Here is a 20648-nt window from a genome sequence, read left to right on the forward strand (position 1 = left end):
CCCCCTAGTTCTGCTTTCCCTGACCAGTGGAAACAACCTGCCCGCATCTATCCTATCTATTCCCTTCATAATTTTATATGTTTCAATAAGATCCCCCCGCATCCTTCTAAACTCCAATGAGTACAGTCCCAGTCTACTCAACCTCTCGTCATAATCTAATCCCCTCAACTCTGGGATCAACCTAGTGAATCTCCTCTCCACTCCCTCCAGTGCCAATATGTCCTTTCTCAGGTAAGGAGACCAAGACTGAACACAATACTCCAGATGCGGCCTCACCAACACCCTATACAATTGCAGCATAACCTCACTAGTCTTGAACTCCATCCCTCTAGCAATGAAAGACAAAACTCAATGAGCCTTCTTAACCACCTGTTGCATCTGCACACCAACTTTTTGCGACTCGTGCACCAGCACACCCAGGTCCCTCTGCACAGCAGCATGTTTTAACATCTTACCGTTTAAATAATAATCCATTCTGCTGTTATTCCTCCCAAAATGGATAGCCTCACACTTGGCAACATTGAATTCCATCTGCCAGACCCTAGCCCATTCACCTAACCTATCCAAATCCTTCTGCAGACTTCCGGTATTCTCTACACTTTTTGCTTTACCACTCATCTTAGTGTCGTCTGCAAACTTTGCCACATTGCACTTGGTCCCCAACTCCAAATCATCTATGTAAATTGTGAACAACTGCGGGCCCAACACTGATCCTTGAGGGACCCCACTAGTTACAGGTTGCCAACCAGAGAAACACCCATTTATCCCCACTCTCTGCTTTCTGTTAGTTAACCAATCCTCTACCCATGCTACCACTTTACCCTCAATGCCATGCATCTTTAGTTTATGCAGCAACCTTTTGTGTGGCACCTTGTCAAAATCTTTCTGGAAATCCAGATATACCACATCCATTGGCTCCCCGTTATCTACTGCACTGGTAACGTCCTCAAAGAATTCTGCCAAATTAGTCAGACATGACCTACTCTCTATGAACCCATGCTGCGTCTGCCCAATGGGACAATTTCCCTCCAGGTGGCCCGCTATTTCCTCCTTAATGATAGATTCCAGCATTTTCCCTACAACCGAAGTTAAGCTTACCGGCCTATAATTACCCGCTTTCTGCCGACCTCCTTTTTTAAACAGTGGTGTCACGTTTGCTACTTTCCAATCCTCTGGGACCACCCCAGAGTCTAGTGAATTTTAATAAATTATCACTAGTGCGTTTACAATTTCCCTAGCCATCTCTTTTAACACTCTGGGATGCATCCCATCAGGGCCAGGAGACCTGTCTACCTTTAGCCCCATTAGCTTGCCCAATACTGCCTCCTTAGTGATTACAATCATCTCAAGGTCCTCACCTATCATATCTTTATTTCCATCAGTCACTGGCATGTTATTTGTGTCTTCCACTGTGAAGACTGACCCAAAAAACCTGTTCAGCTCCTCAGCCATTTCCCCGTCTCCTATTATTAAATCTCCCTTCTCATCTTCCAAAGGACCAATATTTACCTTAGCCACTCTTTTTTGTCTTATATATTTGTAGAAGCTTTTACTATCTGCTTTTATGTTCTGAGCAAGTTTACTTTCATAGTCTACCTTACTCTTCTTTATAGCTTTTTTAGTAGCTTTCTGTTGCCCCCTAAAGACTTCCCAGTCCTCTAGTCTCCCACTAATTTTTGCCACTTTGTATGTTTTTTCCTTCAATTTGATACTCTCCCTCACCTCCTTAGATATCCACGGTCGATTTTTCCCCTTTCTACCGTCTTTCTTTTTTGTCGGTATGAACCTTTTCTGAACACTGTGAAAGATCGCTCGGAAGGTTCTCCACTGTTCCTCATCTGCTTCACCATGAAGTCTTTGCTCCCAGTCTACCTTAGCTAGTTCTTCTCTCATCCCATTGTAATCGCCTTTGTTTAAGCACAAAACACTAGTGTTTGATTTTACCTTGTCATCCTCCAACTGTATTTTAAATTCCACCATATTGTGGTCGCTCCTTCCAAGAGGATCCCGAACTATGAGATCATTAATCAATCCTGCCTCATTACACAGGACCAGATCTAGGACCGCTTGTTCCCTTGTAGGTTCCATTACATACTGTTCCAGGAAATTATCCCGGACAACTCCTCCTCAAGGCTGCCTTTACCAACCTGGTTAAACCAATCGATATGCAGATTAAAATCTCCCATGATAACCGCTGTACCATTTCTACATGCATCCGTTATTTCTTTGCTTATTGCCTGCCCCATCATCCTGTTACTATTTGGTGGCCTATAGACTACTCCTATCAGTGACCTTTTCGCCTTACTATTCCTGATTTCCACCCAAATTGATTCAACCTTGTCCTGCATAGCACCAATATCATCCCTTACTATTGCCCCGATGCCATCCTTAAACAACAAAGCTACACCACCGCCCTTACCGTCCATTCTATCCTTTTGTATAGTCTGATACCCTTGGATATTTAACTCCCAGTCGTGACCATCCTTTAACCATGTTTCAGTAATGGCCACTAAATCATAGTCATTCACGATGATTTGCGCCATCAACTCATTTACCTTATTTTGTATACTATGAGCATTCAGGTAAAGTACACTTATGCTGTTTTTTATGTCTTTGTTATGAATCCTAACACCTTGATCAGTAATTTTTCTCAATTTATTTTTCCTCTTACCCTTTCTCCTAATTTTCCTTGTCTTTGAACCCATATCTCTACATAATAACCTGTCACGTGACCTGCTGCCTTGATCTCCATTAACCATTATACTGTCCATAGCTTTACACTTCCCTTCCCCCAACTTGCTAGTTTAAAGTCCTTGTGACCAACCTATTTAACCTATTCGCTAGAACACTGGTCCCAGAATTGTTTAGGTGAAGACCGTCCCGTACAATTCCCGTACCAGCCTCCCCGAACAGGCGTCGGAATGTGGCGACTAGGGGCTTTTCACAGTAACTTCATTGAAGTCTACTCGTGACAATAAGCGATTTTCATTTTTCATTTCATTTCAAGACAGACAAACACACACACACACAAGACAGACAAACACAAACAAACACACACAAACACACACACACAAACACACACACACACATACGCAGAGGGGCAGAAAGGGGTAAAAAAGCATAATTAAAAGGAAAAAAGAGTCTTTGAGATGTTTTTTTAGCATCTTTCTCCTCTTCGAACTTTGCCGTCAGTTCAAAGTCTTTGTTGTAGGTTAATTCAGACCTGCTGTAGTTTCAGAAATGCAGCACCCGCAGGCTTTCTGGGGAGAGAAAGCAGGTTTGCAGCTTGTAATGGTTTTCCTGTAGATAGATTCATTCAGGTTCTCTGCAAGTTCAGAAATACAGCCCTCACAAATTTCCTGGAGAGAGATACGGAGAGCTGAGAGAGAGAGAGAGAGGTTCCTGTGTCTTCAGGAATCAAACTGAAACTCCTCGGGACTATGAAAATTATTCCACTGGGATATGAACCAATCACTGCCTGTTACCGGGCAGAGTACAGCCTTTTCGGCCAATTCACTGGCCACCAGACAATTAATCAAACGGAGTCCCACCCCATCTCTCTCTCCAGTGCTGACAAGTCTGAATTCTGCTGCTTGACTTAAAGACACATGTCCATTAATCATCCATGGATCAAAAATAATAGCGTCAAAATAAAAGAAAGGTGAACTAAGGGAATAAACAGGAGGGACCCTCACAATAGATACATTGCAACGAGTAAGAAAATCTAAGGGACACACACCAGCCGTGGTTAACTGGAATGTTTAAAGATAGAATCAAAGGTAAAGAAAAAACATATAGAACATAGAACATTACAGCACAGTACAGGCCCTTCGGCCCTCGATGTTGCGCCGACCTGTGAAACCACTCTAAAGCCCATCTACACTATTCCCTTATCGTCCATATGTCTATCCAATGACCATTTGAATACCGTTAGTGTTGGCGAGTCCACTACTGTTGCAGGCAGGGAATTCCACGTTACTACTGTGTTACTTAATTGTGCAAGGACAGGTGGCAGGTTGGAGCATTGGAGAGCAGCAAAGGATGAATAAAAGATTAATAATTGGAACAATTAGAGTTTGAGAAATAGCTCACCAGAAAAAAACAGTTCTCAATGTTTTTATAAATATTAAAAACAGGACAGAGTTCACAGAGTGAATGTTGTTCTGATAGAAAATGAGTCTGGAGGAATCTCTCCACATAGCTAATACCCTCCAGACCAGGTGACATTCTGGTAAACCTCCTCTGCACCCTCTCCAAAACCTCCACATCCTCCTGGTAGTGTGGTGGCCAGAATGGAACACAGTATTCCACATGCGGCCTTACCAAGGTTCTATACAGCTGCAACAGACCCCGACCCCCCTTACCAAGGTTCTGTACAGCTGCAACAGACCCCGACCCCCCTTACCAGGGTTCTATACAGCTACAACAGACCCCGACCCCCCTTACCAAGGTTCTATACAGCTGCAACAGACCCCGGCCCCCTTACCAGGGTTCTATACAGCTGCAACAGACCCCGACCCCCCTTACCAAGGTTCTATACAGCTGCAACAGACCCCGACCCCCCTTACCAGGGTTCTGTACAGCTGCAACAGACCCCGACCCCCCTTACCAAGGTTCTATACAGCTGCAACAGACCCCGGCCCCCCTTACCAAGGTTCTATACAGCTGCAACAGACCCCGGCCCCCCTTACCAAGGTTCTATACAGCTGCAACAGATCCCGACCCCCCTTACCAAGGTTCTATACAGATACAACAGACCCCGGCCCCCCTTACCAGGGTTCTATACAGCTGGAACACATCCCGACCCCCCTTACCAAGGTTCTATACAGCTGCAACAGACCCCGACCCCCCTTACCAGGGTTCTGTACAGCTGCAACAGATCCCGACCCCTCTTACCAAGGTTCTATACAGCTGGAACAGACCCCGACCCCCCTTACCAGGGTTCTATACAGCTGCAACAGACCCCGACCCCCCTTACCAAGGTTCTATACAGCTACAACAGACCGCGACCCCCCTTACCAAGGTTCTATACAGCTGCAACAGACCCCGACCCCCCTTACCAGGGTTCTGTACAGCTACAACAGACCCCGACCCCCCTTACCAAGGTTCTATACAGCTGGAACAGACCCCGACCCCCCTTACCAAGGTTCTGTACAGCTGCAACAGACCCCGGCCCCCCTTACCAAGGTTCTATACAGCTGCAACAGACCCCGACCCCCCTTACCAAGGTTCTGTACAGCTGCAACAGATCCCGACCCCCCTTACCAAGGTTCTATACAGCTGCAACAGATCCCGGCCCCCTTACCAGGGTTCTATACAGCTACAACAGACCCCGACCCCCCTTACCAAGGTTCTGTACAGCTACAACAGACCCCGACCCCCCTTACCAGGGTTCTATACAGCTGCAACAGACCCCGGCCCCCCTTACCAAGGTTCTATACAGCTACAACAGACCCCGACCCCCCTTACCAGGGTTCTATACAGCTACAACAGACCCCGACCCCCCTTACCAAGGTTCTATACAGCTACAACAGACCCCGACCCCCCTTACCAAGGTTCTATACAGCTGGAACACATCCCGGACCCCCCTTACCAGGGTTCTGTACAGCTGGAACACATCCCGACCCCCCTTACCAAGGTTCTATACAGCTACAACAGACCCCAACCCCCCTTACCAAGGTTCTGTACAGCTGGAACACATCCCAACCCCCCTTACCAAGGTTCTATACAGCTACAACAGACCCCGACCCCCCTTACCAAGGTTCTGTACAGCTGGAACACATCCCAACCCCCCTTACCAAGGTTCTGTACAGCTACAACAGACCCCGTCCCCCCTTACCAAGGTTCTATACAGCTGCAACAGACCCCGGCCCCCCTTACCAAGGTTCTATACAGCTGGAACACATCCCTACCCCCCTTACCAAGGTTCTATACAGATGGAACACATCCCGACCCCCCTTACCAGGGTTCTATACAGCTACAACAGACCCCGTCCCCCCTTACCAAGGTTCTATACAGCTGCAACAGACCCCGGCCCCCCTTACCAAGGTTCTATACAGCTGGAACACATCCCGACCCCCCTTACCAAGGTTCTATACAGCTACAACAGACCCCGACCCCTCTTACCAAGGTTCTATACAGCTGCAACAGACCCCGACCCCCCTTACCAGGGTTCTATACAGCTGCAACAGACCCCGGCCCCCCTTACCAAGGTTCTATACAGCTGCAACAGACCCCGACCCCCCTTACCAGGGTTCTATACAGCTGGAACAGACCCCGACCCCCCTTACCAGGGTTCTATACAGCTGGAACAGACCCCGACCCCCCTTACCAGGGTTCTATACAGCTGCAACAGACCCCGACCCCTCTTACCAGGGTTCTGTACAGCTACAACAGACCCCGACCACTCTTACCAGGGTTCTGTACAGCTGCAACAGATCCCGACCCCCCTTACCAGGGTTCTATACAGCTGCAACAGACCCCGACCCCCCTTACCAGGGTTCTATACAGCTGCAACAGACCCCGACCCCTCTTACCAAGGTTCTATACAGCTGCAACAGATCCCGACCCCCCTTACCAGGGTTCTATACAGCTGCAACAGACCCCGACCCCTCTTACCAGGGTTCTGTACAGCTGCAACAGATCCCGACCCCCCTTACCAGGGTTCTATACAGCTGCAACAGACCCCGACCCCCCTTACCAGGGTTCTATACAGCTGCAACAGACCCCGACCCCCCTTACCAGGGTTCTGTACAGCTGCAACAGATCCCGACCCCCCTTACCAGGGTTCTATACAGCTGCAACAGACCCCGACCCCCCTTACCAAGGTTCTGTACAGCTACAACAGACCCCGACCCCCCTTACCAGGGTTCTGTACAGCTACAACAGACCCCGACCCCCCTTACCAGGGTTCTGTACAGCTACAACAGACCCCGACCCCCCTTACCAGGGTTCTATACAGCTGCAACAGACCCCGGCCCCCCTTACCAAGGTTCTGTACAGCTACAACAGACCCCGACCCCCCTTACCAGGGTTCTGTACAGCTACAACAGACCCCGACCCCCCTTACCAGGGTTCTGTACAGCTGCAACAGACCCCGACCCCCCTTACCAAGGTTCTGTACAGCTACAACAGACCCCGACCCCCCTTACCAGGGTTCTGTACAGCTGCAACAGATCCCGACCACGGGTCACTGTCCGTGTAGATTTGCACATTCTCCCCGTGTCTGCGTGGGTCTCACCCCCACAACTCAAAGATATCTAGCTGTGACCTTTGGCCTGTGATAAGTCCTCCCCATGACCTCTCACCTCACATTTGCTGAGGGTTGGGGAGGGGTTCCTGTCTCACTGACTCTAATCACTGTGACAGGATCTACTCCCATTTGGAAGCAAATGGACGTATTAGTGAGAGGCAGCACGGTTTTGTGAAGGGGAGGTCGTGTCTCACTAACTTGATAGAGTTTTTCGAGGAGGTCACTAAGATGATTGATGCAGGTAGGGCAGTAGATGTTGTCTATATGGACTTCAGTAAGGCCTTTGACAAGGTCCCTCATGGTAGACTAGTACAAAAGGTGAAGTCACACGGGATCAGGGGTGAACTGGCAAGGTGGATACAGAACTGGCTAGGCCATAGAAGGCAGAGAGTAGCAATGGAGGGATGCTTTTCTAATTGGAGGGCTGTGACCAGTGGTGTTCCACAGGGATCAGTGCTGGGACCTTTGCTCTTTGTAGTATATATAAATGATTTGGAGGAAAATGTAACTGGTCTGATTAGTAAGTTTGCAGACGACACAAAGGTTGGTGGAATTGCGGATAGCGATGAGGACTGTCAGAGGATACAGCAGGATTTAGATTGTTTGGAGACTTGGGCGGAGAGATGGCAGATGGAGTTTAATCCGGACAAATGTGAGGTAATGCATTTTGGAAGGTCTAATGCAGGTAGGGAATATACAGTGAATGGTAGAACCCTCAAGAGTATTGAAAGTCAAAGAGATCTAGGAGTACAGGTCCACAGGTCACTGAAAGGGGCAACACAGGTGGAGAAGGTAGTTTAAGGAGGCATACGGCATGCTTGCCTTCATTGGCCAGGGCATTGAGTATAAGAATTGGCAAGTCATGTTGCAGCTGTATAAAACCTTAGTTAGGCCACACTTGGAGTATAGTGTTCAATTCTGGTCGCCACACTACCAGAAGGATGTGGAGGCTTTAGAGAATGTACAGAAGAGATTTACCAGAATGTTGCCTGGTATGGACGGCAGTAGCTATGAGGAGCGGTTAAATAAACTCGGTTTGTTCTCACTGGAACGAAGGAGGTTGAGGTGCGACCTGATAGAGGTCTACAAAATTATGAGGGGCATAGACAGAGTGGATAGTCAGAGGCTTTTCCCCAGGGTAGAGGGGTCAATTACTAGGGGGCATAGGTTTAAGGTGCGAGGGGCAATGTTTAGAGTAGATGTACGAAGCAAGTTTTTTACGCAGAGGGTAGTGGGTGCCTGGAACTCACTACCGGAGGAGGTAGTGGAGGCAGGGACGATAGGGACATTTAAGGGGCATCTTGACAAATACATGAATAGGATGGGAATAGAGGGATACGGACCCAGGAAGTGTAGAAGATTGTAGTTTAGTCGGGCAGCATGGTCGGCACGGGCTTGGAGGGCCGAAGGGCCTGTTCCTGTGCTGTACATTTCTTTGTTCTTTGTTTATTCCAGAATCGGGTAGTCAGACAGAATCCAGCGGAGAGGAACTATCACATCTTCTATGCACTGTTGGCCGGAGCAGACCCACAACAGAAAGGTAAGGTTGTGACCTTCACCCCGGGGTCACCATCCTGACCTTTACCCCGGGGTCACCATCCTGACCTTCACCCCGTGATCACCATCCTGACCTTCACCCCGGGGTCACCATCCTGACCTTCACCCCGGGGTCACCATCCTGACCTTCACCCTGGGGTCACCATCCTGACCTTCACTCCGGGGTCACCATCCTGACCTTCACCCTGGGGTCACCATCCTGACCTTCACTCCGGGGTCACCATCCTGACCTTCACTCCGGGGTCATCATCCTGACCTTCACTCCGGGGTCATCATCCTGACCTTCACTCCGGGGTCATCATCCTGACCTTCACTCTGGGGTCATCATCCTGACCTTCACTCCGGGGTCACAATCTTGGCCTTTACCCCGGGGTCATCATCCTGACCTTCACTCCGGGGTCATCATCCTGACCTTCACTCCGGGGTCATCATCCTGACCTTCACTCCGGGGTCACCATCCTGACCTTTACCCCGGGGTCATCATCCTGACCTTCACCCCGGGGTCACCATCCTGACCTTCACCCCGGGGTCATCATCCTGACCTTCACCCCGGGGTCACCATCCTGACCTTCACCCCGGGGTCACCATCCTGACCTTCACCCCCGGGTCACCATCCTGACCTTCACCCCGGGGTCACCATCCTGACCTTCACCCCGGGGTCACCATCTTGACCTTTACCCCGGGGTCACCATCCTGATCTTTACCCCGGGGTCACCATCCTGACCTTTACCCCGGGGTCACCAACCTGACCTTCACCCCGGGGTCACCGTCCTGACCTTTACCCCGGGGTCACCGTCCTGACCTTCACCCCGGGGTCACCGTCCTGACCTTCACCCCGGGGTCACCGTCCTGACCTTCACCCCGGGGTCACCCTCCTGACCTTCACCCCGGGTCACCGTCCTGACCTTTACCCCGGGGTCACCGTCCTGACCTTCACCCCGGGGTCACCGTCCTGACCTTCACCCAGGGGTCTTTCTCGTCCACACCCCTTCCCCCTCACTCCACATACAATGGAAGAGGTTGTGAGGGAAAGGGTAGGGGTGGGGAAATGTTGCAGACATGGAGAGAGGGTGGGGATGGGGAAGGTTCGGCGAGGGGTCAGTGATGGGGTTAAGGATGGACGTGGGTAGGGGTGAGGGAGTGTGTGAGGTTGGGGACGTGGTGTGTTGGGGATAGGATGGGGATGAGGAGGGGGTAAGAATGGGGGAGTGGGTGGGGTTAGGTGGGGACTAGGGATGGGGAATGGAGGGTGGGGAGGTGGGGATTGAGGAGGGGGTCAGTCATTGTGTTATTGGAGCCAGGAGTGTGTCTTTCCGATGCTGAACTGTGTCTCTATCCCTTCGCTCATTGACTAGAGGCCTTACACCTGTCAGAGGCAGAATGCTATCGTTACCTGGGACAATCGGGGTGTGTGAGGGATGAGAATCTGGATGATAACCTGGTGTTTGAGAAAGTGATGGTGAGTTGAATTGTGTGAGGTGCCACTACCCACAGACAAGAGGAATGGAGTTTACAAGAGTTTGAGGGTCAAGCCTATCTTTGGAGGCAGGGGCCAAAAGTTGGTTCAGTTGGGGGATTTGGGATTGGAGGGTATTCAGGGTTCTCCTTCTCGAACTGACCCTTTGTGGGTGGTGGGGGGAGGATGGGGAAAGGTCGTGGCCCCTGGAGAATAATCCTGATCAATGGGTGGTACTCATGTCTTGGAAACGGGGCCTGGCCTGTGTGGAGGAGTCATGGCCAATAGGGAAGGGGTCTTAACCCATGAGGCTGGGTCATGTGCAATGGGTTCAGGACCCATGGGGAGGGTTCAGGGCCCATGGGGAGGTTTCAGTGCCCATGGGGAGGGTTCAGGGCCCATGGGGAGGGTTCAGGGCCCATGGGGAAGGTTCAGGGCCCAGGGCAGCACGGTAGCATAGCGGTTAGCGCAATTGCTTCACAGCTCCAGGGTCCCAGGTTCGATTCCCGGCTGGGTCACTGTCTGTGCGGAGTCTGCACGTTCTCCCCGTGTGTGCGTGGGTTTCCTCCGGGTGCTCCGGTTTCCTCCCACAGTCCAAAGATGTGCAGGTTAGGTGGATTGGCCATGCTAAATTGCCCTTAGTGTCCAAAATTGCCCTTAGTGTTGGTTGAGTGGGGTTGCTGGGTTATGGGGATAGGGTGGTGTGTGCTTGGGTGGGGTGCTCTTTCCAAGGGCCGGTGCAGACTCGATGGGCCGAATGGCCTCCTTCTGCACTGTAAATTCTATGAAATCTATGAAATCTATGAGAAGGATTCAGGGCCATGGGGAGGATTCAGGGCCCATGGGGAGGGTTCAGGGGCATGGGGAGGGTTCAGGGCATGTGGGGAGAGTTCAGGCCCCATGGGGAGGGTTCAGGCCCCATGGGGAGGGTTCAGGCCCCATGTGGAGGGTTCAGGGTCCATGGGGAGGGTTCAGGCCCCATGGGGAGGGTTCAGGCCCCATGGGGAGGGTTCAGGGCCCATGGGGAGGGTTCAGGGCCATGGGGAGGGTTCAAGGCCATGGAGTGCGTTCAGGGCCCATGGGGAAGGTTCAGGGCCCATGGGGAGGGTTCAGGGCCCATGGGGAGGGTTCAGGGCCCATGGGGAGGGTTCAGGGTCCATGGGGAGGGTTCAGGGTCCATGGGGAGGGTTCAGGCCCCATGGGGAGGGTTCAGGCCCCATGGGGAGGGTTCAGGGCCCATGGGGAGGGTTCAGGGCCCATGGGGAGGGTTCAGAGGCCATGGAGTGCGTTCAGGACCCATGGGGAGGGTTCAGGGCCCATGGGGAGGTTTCAGTGCCCATGGGGAGGGTTCAGGGCCCATGAGGAGGGTTCAGGGCCCATGGGGAAGATTCAGGGCCCATGGGGAGGTTTCAGGGCCCATGGGGAGGTTTCAGGGCCCATGGGGAGGGTTCAGGGCCCATGGTGAGGGTTCAGGGCCCCTGGGGTGGGTTCAGGGCCCATGGGGAAGGTTCAGGGCCCATGGGGAGGTTTCAGGGTCCATGGGGAGGTTTCAGGGCCCATGGGGAGGGTTCAGGGCCCATGGGGAGGGTTCAGGGCCCATGGGGAGGGTTCAGGCCCCATGGGGAGGGTTCAGGGCCCATGGGTATGTTTCAGGGCCCATGGGGAGGGTTCAGGGCCCATGGGTATGTTTCAGGGCCCATGGGGAGGGTTCAGGGCCCATGGGGAGGTTTCAGGGTCCATGGGGAGGTTTCAGGGTCCATGGGGAGGTTTCAGGGCCCATGGGGAGGGTTCAGGGCCCATGGGTATGTTTCAGGGCCCATGGGGAGGGTTCAGGGCCCATGGGGAGGTTTCAGGGCCCATGGGGAGGGTTCAGGGCCCATGGGGAGGGTTCAGGGTCCATGGGGAGGTTTCAGGGCCCATGGGTATGTTTCTGGGCCCATGGGGAGGTTTCAGGGTCCATGGGGAGGTTTCAGGGCCCATGGGGAGGGTTCAGGGCCCATGGGGAGGGTTCAGGGCCCATGGGGAGGGTTCAGGGCCCATGGGTATGTTTCAGGGCCATGGGGTGGGCTGCGTGTGGTAGACTGTGTCCTGTGAGGTGAATGTTTTCCTCTCCCCAGGACGCGTTCTTGGTGATGGGGTTTGACAGAGAGGAAATCCAGGATGTGTTCAAGTTGCTCTCCGGAGTGTTACGTCTCGGAAACATTGAGTTTGTCACTGCTGGGGGCGCTCAGATCTCGACGAAAGAAGGTACGTGGGGTCAGGGGTACGTGGGGTCAGGGGTGGCGAATGTATGGCACGGACTGGAACATTCAGCAAGGGTCAGATACAGAAGCAGATTTATGCTCAGACACATCGATCATAACTCTCCCTCAGTCACTGTCTCTCTGTCTCTCTCTCAGTCACTGTCTCTCTGTCTCTCTGTCTCTCTCTCAGTCACTGTCTCTCTGTCTCTCTCTCAGTCACTGTCTCTCTGTCTCTCTCTCAGTCACTGTCCCTCTCTCTCTCCCTCAGTCACTGTCTCTCTGTCTCTCTCTCAGTCACTGTCTCTCTGTCTCGCTGTCTCTCTCTCAGTCACTGTCTGTCTGTCTCTCTCAGTCACTGTCTCTCTGTCTCTCTCTCTCCCTCAGTAACTCTCCCTCAGTCACTGTCTCTCTGTCTCTCTCTCAGCCACTGTCTCTCTGTCTCTCTCTCAGTCACTGTCTCTCTGTCTCTCTCTCAGTCACTGTCTCTCTCTCAGTCACTGTCTCTCTGTCTCTCTCTCAGTCACTGTCTCTCTGTCTCTCTGTCTCTCTCTCAGTCACTGTCTGTCTGTCTCTCTCAGTCACTGTCTCTCTGTCTCTCTGTCTCTCTCTCAGTCACTGTCTCTCTGTCTCTCTCTCTCCCTCAGTAACTCTCCCTCAGTCACTGTCTCTCTGTCTCTCTCTCAGTCACTGTCTCTCTGTCTCTCTCTCAGTCACTGTCTCTCTGTCTCTCTCTCAGTCACTGTCTCTCTCTCAGTCACTGTCTCTCTGTCTCTCTCTCAGTCACTGTCTCTCTGTCTCTCTGTCTCTCTCTCAGTCACTGTCTCTCTGTCTCTCTCAGACACTGTCTCTCTCTCTCTCTCAGTCTCTCTCTCTCTGTCTCTCCCTCAGTCACTGTCTCTCTGTCTCTCCCTCAGTCACTGTCTCTGTGTCTCTCTCTGTCTCTCTCTCTCTGTCTCTCTCTCTCAGTCACTGTCTCTCTCTCTCTCTCAGTCTCTCTCTCTCTGTCTCTCCCTCAGTCACTGTCTCTCTGTCTCTCCCCCAGTTACTGTCTCTCTGTCTCTCCCTCAGTCACTGTCTCTCTGTCTCTCTCTCTCTCTCAGTCACTGTCTCTCTGTCTCTCTCTCAGTCACTGTCTCTCTGTCTCTCTCTCAGTCACTGTCTCTCTGTCTCTCTCTCTCTCTCTGTCTCTCTGTCTCTCTCCCTCAGTCACTGTCTCTCTGTCTCTCTCTCAGTCACTGTCTCTCTGTCTCTCTCTCAGTCACTGTCTCTCTGTCTCTCTCTCACTCTCAGTCACTGTCTCTCTCTCTCTCAGTCACTGTCTCTCTGTCTCTCTCTGTCTCTCTCTCAGTCACTGTCTCTCTGTCTCTCTCAGTCACTGTCTCGCTGTCTCTCTCTCAGTCACTGTCTCTCTGTCTCTCTCTCACTCTCAGTCACTGTCTCTCTGTCTCTCTCTCTCTCAGTCACTGTCTCTCTCTCACTCTCAGTCACTGTCTCTCTGTCTCTCTCCCTCAGTCACTGTCTCTGTCTCTGTCTCTCTCTCTCAGTCACTGTCTCTCTGTCTCTCTCTCAGTCACTGTCTCTCTGTCTCTCTCTCTCCCTCAGTAACTCTTTCTCTGTCACTGTCTCTCTGTCTCTCTCTCAGTCACTGTCTCTCTCTCTCCCTCAGTAACTCTCCCTCAGTCACTGTCTCTCTGTCTCTCTCTCAGTCACTGTCCCTCTCTCTCTCCCTCAGTCACTGTCTCTCTGTCTCTCTCAGTCACTGTCTCTCTGTCTCTCTCTCAGTCTCTCTCTCTCCCTCAGTAACTCTCTCTCTGTCTCTCTCTCTCTGTCTCTCCCTCTCAGTCACTGTCTCTCTCGCTCTTCTCTGTCTCTCTCTCTCTATCTTGCTTCTCTCTCTCTCTCTCTCTCTGTCTCTCTCTCTCTTCACTGTCTCACTCTCTCTCTCTCTCTCTGTCTCTCTCTCTCTCTGTCTGTCTGTCTCTCTCTGTCTGTGCCTGTCTCTCTCTCTCTCTCTGTCTCTGTCTCTCTCTCTCTCTCACCCTCCCTCTCCCTCTCTCTGTCTCTCTGTCTGTCTGTCTCTCTCCCTGTCACTCTCTCTGTCTCTCTCTCTCTGTCTCTCTCTCTCTTCTCTCTCTGTCTGTCTGTCTGTCCCTCTCTCTCTGTCCCTCTCTCTCTCTGTCTCTGTCTGTCTCTCTTTCTCTGTCTCTCTCTTGAAATGAAAATGAAATGAAATGAAAATCACTTATTGTCATAAGTCGGCTTCAATGAAGTTACTGTGAAAAGCCCCTAGTCCCCACATTCCGGCGCCTGTTCGGGGAGGCTGTTACGGGAATTGAACCGTGCTGCTGGCCTGCTTTGACTGCTTTCAGAGTCAGCGATTTAGCCCTGTGCTAAACAGCCCCTCTCTCTCTCTCTCTCTCTCTCTCTGTCTCTCTCTCTCTCTCTCTCTCTCTCTGTCTCTCTCTCTGTCTCTGTCTCTGTCTCTGTCTCTGTCTCTCTCTCTGTCTCTCTCTCTGTCTCTCTGTGTCTGTCCTGAAGTGTTGGGTACTCTGACACACAGACGAACCAACACGGTTGCGAATGGTACAACGCAGTTTTATTTCAATGAACTATTAACATATTAAACTCTGGTATTCAGCACATGGTGAACCTCTGAGTGGCTGGCAATGAGGTCTGTGCCCTGAGCTCTCTCCTGCTCGAGTGCCCAGGAAGTGTCGTGTTCCCTGCTTTGAACTGTGTATGCTCTTGCTGTGATTGGCTGTCGTGTTTTGTGTGTTGATTGGTCCGTTGATCTGTCCATCATTGTGTGTGTGTGTGTGTGTGCTGTGATGTTCACCTGAATATCATGACATCCCACTTTTTTTACAGGATCATGTGCCTACGTGGTTATAAATAGAGATGTGTACTGAGTGTAGCTAAATGTGTGTGTGCGATATTTACAGCATGTACACGGGGCTAAACTATATACAAGGGGCGATGTCGGGTGTGACATAACAACGAGGTTGTACCATTAACAAAGAACGGGGAAACGTTGAACGAGAAAACGAATTCCTGTAACGATAAGAACATAAACATATTAACAAAGTGGTTGCATTAGTTCAATGTACAAACAGTCTCATAAGTCCAGTCGAGGAGGTGGGCGACGAATTCGGGTTGACCGCCTCAAGGGTAGGTCTGGAACCACCGGCTGAGGAGCGGGCCTGGCCACGGGCGACGACGGAAGGGGCATTGGAGCAGGCAGCTCCACAAAGTCGAAATCAGGAACAACAGGAGGGTACGGTGTCGGTGTAAGGTCTCGTAGCGAGGGTGGAAGCAGGCGAAGAGCCCGGCGATTGCGCCTATGAACGGATCCATCAGGCATGCGAACCAGGAACGAGCGGGGAGCCACGCGCCGGAGAACTTCGGCAGATGCTGACCAGCCACCTTCTGGTAGGTGGATGCGGACTTCGTCTCCAGGGGCCAGGGCGGGAAGATCAGTTGCCCGTGAGTCATATGACCTCTTCTGGCGACCGCGCTGCAGTTGCATACTGCAGGTGCAGTATCGGAGCATGGTCGATTGTTGGTGCCAGAATGGAAGGCACAGTGGTCCTGAGGGCGCGACCCATCAACAGCTGGGCTGGTGAGAGACCAGTGGCGAGTGGAGCCGAGCGATAGGCCAGCAGGGCTAGGCAGAAATCCGACCCAGCAGCAGCAGCCTTGCAGAGGAGCCGCTTGACGATGTGAACGCCCTTCTCCGCCTTTCCGTTGGACTGGGGGTGCAGAGAGCTGGACGTCACGTGTGTGAAGCCATACGAGGCAGCAAAGGACGACCATTCCTGGCTGGCGAAACAGGGCCCATTGTCCGACATGACCGTAATCGGAATGCCGTGGCGAACGAAGGTGTCTTTGCAGGCCCTGATGACAGCAGACGACGTCAGATCGTGCAGGCGTATGACTTCTGGGTAGTTGGAGAAGTAGTCGACGACGATGACATAATCCCTGCCGAGCGCGTGTCCACACCCACCTTCGCCCAGGGGGACGTCACCAGCTCATGGGGCAGAAGCGTCTCAGGAGGTTGCGCCGGCTGAAACCTTTGGCAGGTTGTACAGTTGATCACCATGTTGGCAATATCGTCGCTGATGCCCGGCCAGTATACCGCCCCTCGGGCCCTCCTCCTGCACTTCTCGACCCCCAGGTGGCCTTCGTGTAGTTGGTCGAGGACCAGCTTGTGCATGCTGTGCGGAATCACAATCCGGTCCAGCTTCAGAAGGACACCATCAATGACGGCCAAGTCGTCTCGGACATTGTAGAACTGCGGGCACTGCCCTTTGAGCCACCCTCCCGTCATGTGGCGCATCACCCGTTGTAGAAGGGGGTCAGCCGCAGTCTCCCGGCGAATACGGGCCAGACTGGAGTCGTCAGCTGGCAGATTTGCCGATGTGAAGGCCACCTGCGCGTCGACCTGACAGACGAACCCCTCCGAGTCAGGCGGTGAGCTCACTGCTGTGGATAGGGCATCCGCAATGATAAGGTCCTTACCCGGGGTGTAGACCAGTTGGAAGTCGTACCTCCTGAGTTTGAGTAGGATGCGCTAGAGGCGAGGGGTCATCTCGTTCAGGTCCTTGTTTATGATGCTGACCAGGGGGCGATGGTCAGTCTCAACGGTAAACTGGGGGAGACCATACACGCAGTCATGGAACTTGTCTATTCCGGTTAGCAAGCCCAGGCACTCCTTTTCGATCTGTGCGTAACGCTGTTCTGTGGGGGTCATGGCCCGTGAGGCATAGGCGACCGGGGCCCATGACGCAGTGTCATCCCGCTGCAGGAGCACTGCCCCAATGCCGGACTGGCTGGCATCAGTCGAGATTTTAGTGGCACGAGACATGTCGAAAAACGCCAATACCGGTGCAGTGGTGAGCTTGAGTTTGAGCTCCTCCCATTCCAGCTGGTGTGTGTGTTGCCACTGGAACTCTGTGGACTTTTTGACGAGGTGGCGCAGAGTCGTCGTGTGGGAGGCAAGGTTGGGAATGAACTTCCCCAGGAAGTTGACCATGTCTAGGAAGCACTGCCTTCTTGTCTGCCGGCTGCGGCATGGCTGTGATGGCGCTCTCCTTGTCTGCATCCGGACGGACCCCTGACCGGGAAATGTGGTCCCCCAGAAACATCAGCTCGGTTTGGCTGAAAGAACACTTGGCTCGGTTGAGGCGCAGGCCGTGTTCCCGTATCCGCGCAAAGACACGCTGGAGACGATTGATGTGCTCCTGTGGTGTGGTGGACCAGATGATGACGTCGTCAACGTAGACGCGCACCCCTTCGATGCCCTCCATCATCTGTTCCATGATCCTGTGAAATACCTCGGATGCCGAGATGATGCCAAATAGCATTCTGTTGTAGCAGAACCTGCTGAAAGGGGTGTTGAAGGTGCACAGCTTTCGGCTGGACGGATCCAGTTGGATCTGCCAAAAGCCTTTAGAGGCATCCAGTTTGGTAAATATTCTCGCCTGGGCCATTTCACTCGTGATCTCCTCCCGTTTGGGTGTGGGGTAGTGTTCCCTCATGATATTGTTATTGAGGTCTTTTGGGTCAATACAGATGCGGAGCTCGCCAGAGGGCTTCTTGACACACACCATGGAGCTGACCCACGGCGTGGGCTCCGTGACCCGGGATAGGACCCCTTGGTCCTGGAGATCCTGCAGCTGCTGCTTGAGGCGGTCTTTGAGTGGCGCTGGGACCCTGCGAGATGCGTGAATGACCGGGGTGGTGTCTGGTTTGAGCCGAATTCTATAGGTGTATGGCAGTGTTCCCATGCCCTCGAATGCCTCCTGGTTGTGGGCGAGGAGCGATTGGAGCTGTGCGTTAAACTCTGCATCCGGGAAGTCAGAGTGCCGTCTGGAGAGAGAGTGTGGACTCGTTGCACGAGGTGGAGAGCCTTGCATGCCTGTGCGCCCAGCAGGGAGTCCTTCGATGAGCCGACTATCTCAAACGAGAGTGTGGCCGTGTGTGTGTTGTGTGTCACCTGGAGCTGGAAGGATCCCGTAGCCGGGATAACGTTCCCGTGTAGTCGACCATCCTGCACCGGGACGGCCGAATTGGTGGTCTGACCTTCATGGCGTAGAAGGCTGACCATGCTATGAGGTTGGCGGAGGCGCCAGTGTCCAGGCGGAAAGTGATCGGCGATCGGTTGACCGTCAGGGTGGCACACCATTCATCACCCGGATTGACCGTGTTAACTCGGTTCCCATCAATGACCGCAACACGGAAGGCGTCTCGGTCATCTGTGTCACCGGTCTGGATGTTGTCTGGGCAAGATTCGTAATGGGGAGGCTGAATGGTCCGCACGTCCCTGCGAGGTTGTCGGAGTTGGGGAATATTGGCAGGTTGAGCTGCTCGACAGCGGGCAGCGTAGTGACCCACCTTGCCACAGCGGAGACATTGTCGGGTTCTGGCGGGACATTGCCGCTTTAAATGTGCAGCTCCACAGTTGCCGCACGTCGTGACGTCATGACGTTCGTTGCGCCACTGCGCACGTGCAGTTCGGTCTTGCGCGGGCGCGCCTGCGCATCACATCCCTCAGTGTTGCCGTAGGTTTTGCCGCGCACAAGCGCGGGAGGCCCCGAAAAGCGCGCGGAATGGGCGACGTCGTCCGGGCCGCGGGCCGGGAGGAACCCGATCGCCTGGACCCGTTCGACCTCGTGGGGCACCTGGCTCGCCGATCCGGCCACGTAGGAGCCCGGCCGCGCTGATTCGGTCGCCTGAAATTGTGCATAGCGGCTAGTCGCGTTTTCGTGCAGGACACGGGCTTCGATTGCGGAGGCTAGGGTGAGGCCTTTTATTTTTAAAAGCTGCTGGCGTAGGGTGCCCGAGGCAACCCCAAAAACGATCTGGTCCCGAATCATGGAATCTGAGGTGGTGTCGTATCCGCAAGACTGCGCGAGGATGCGGGGATGGGTGAGGAATGACTGAAAGGGCTCCTCCTCACCTTGCAGGCGCTGCTGGAAGACAAACCTCTCGAAGCTCTCGTTGACCTCGACGTTGAAGTGTTGGTCGAGCTTGAGAAGGACCGTCTTGTATTTGGATTTGTCCTTGCCTTCCGCGAACACCAGGGAGTTGTAGACATGGATGGCGTGCTGCCCTGCGGTGGGGAGGAGGATGGCGATCTTTCTGGTGTCCGAGGCGCTCTCCTTTTCGTTGGCTTCCAGAAAGAGCTGGAAACGCTGTTTGAACAGCTTCCAATTTACGCCGAGGTTCCCAGCGACTTGCAGCGGCTGCGGTGTGTTGACGGTGTCCATGGCGCAGGATGGCAGATTTGTGGGTAGGTGTCAAATCACTCCTGGTACCATGAAGTGTTGGGTACTCTGACACACAGACAAACCAACACGGTTGCGAATGGTACAACGCAGTTTTATTTCAATGAACTATTAACATATTAAACTCTGGTATTCAGCACATGGTGAACCTCTGAGTGGCTGGCAATGAGGTCTGTGCCCTGAGCCGTCTCCTGCTCAAATGCCCAGGAAGTGTCGTGTTCCCTGCTTTGAACTGTGTATGCTCTTGCTGTGATTGGCTGTCGTGTTTTGTGTGTTGATTGGTCCGTTGATCTGTCCATCATTATGTGTGTATGTATGTGCTGTGATGGTCATCTGAATATCATGACATGTGTCTCTCTCTCTGTCTCTCTCTGTCGCTCTCTCTGTCTCTCTCTCTCTCTGTCTCTGTCTCTCTCTCTCTCTCACACTCTCTGTCTGTCTCTCACTCTGTCTCAGTCTGTCTATCTGTCTCTCTTTCTGTCTGTCTCTCTGTGTCTCTCCCTCCCTCTCCCTCTCTTGCGCCTGGTGAAGGCTTCCCGCCCCTTTGAGCGCCTCAGCATGGACTTTAAAGGCCCCCTCCCCTCCACCGACCGCAACGTGTACTTCCTCAACGTAATTGATGAGTGCTCCTGGTTCCCCTTCGCCATCCCATGCCCCGACATGACGCCTGCCACCGTCATCAAGGCCCCCAGCACCATCTTCACTCTGTTCGGTTTCCCCGCCTACATCCACAGTGACAGGGATCCTCATTCATGAGCGATGAGCTGCGTCAGTTCCTGCTCAGCAGGGGTATAGCCTCCAGCAGGACAACCAGCTATAACCCCCGGGTAAACGGGCAGGTGGAGAGGGAGAAC

The 20648-nt window shown here is 53.0% G+C and overlaps 1 protein-coding gene across 1 annotated transcript in view; it reads left to right on the plus strand.

The window, feature by feature from the left end:
* The window catches only part of LOC140385688 (unconventional myosin-X-like), a 706039-nt gene that overhangs the window by 258930 nt on the left and 426461 nt on the right, over positions 1–20648 (plus strand). Inside the window, exons 8-10 of the mRNA XM_072468099.1 lie at positions 8708–8792; positions 10165–10268; positions 12383–12512. Of these exons, the coding sequence (XP_072324200.1) occupies positions 8708–8792; positions 10165–10268; positions 12383–12512 (319 nt within the window). The remainder of the gene's footprint in view (positions 1–8707; positions 8793–10164; positions 10269–12382; positions 12513–20648) is intronic.

The sequence above is a fragment of the Scyliorhinus torazame genome, chromosome 2 (genome assembly GCF_047496885.1).
Source record: "Scyliorhinus torazame isolate Kashiwa2021f chromosome 2, sScyTor2.1, whole genome shotgun sequence".
Taxonomy (NCBI): domain Eukaryota; kingdom Metazoa; phylum Chordata; class Chondrichthyes; order Carcharhiniformes; family Scyliorhinidae; genus Scyliorhinus; species Scyliorhinus torazame.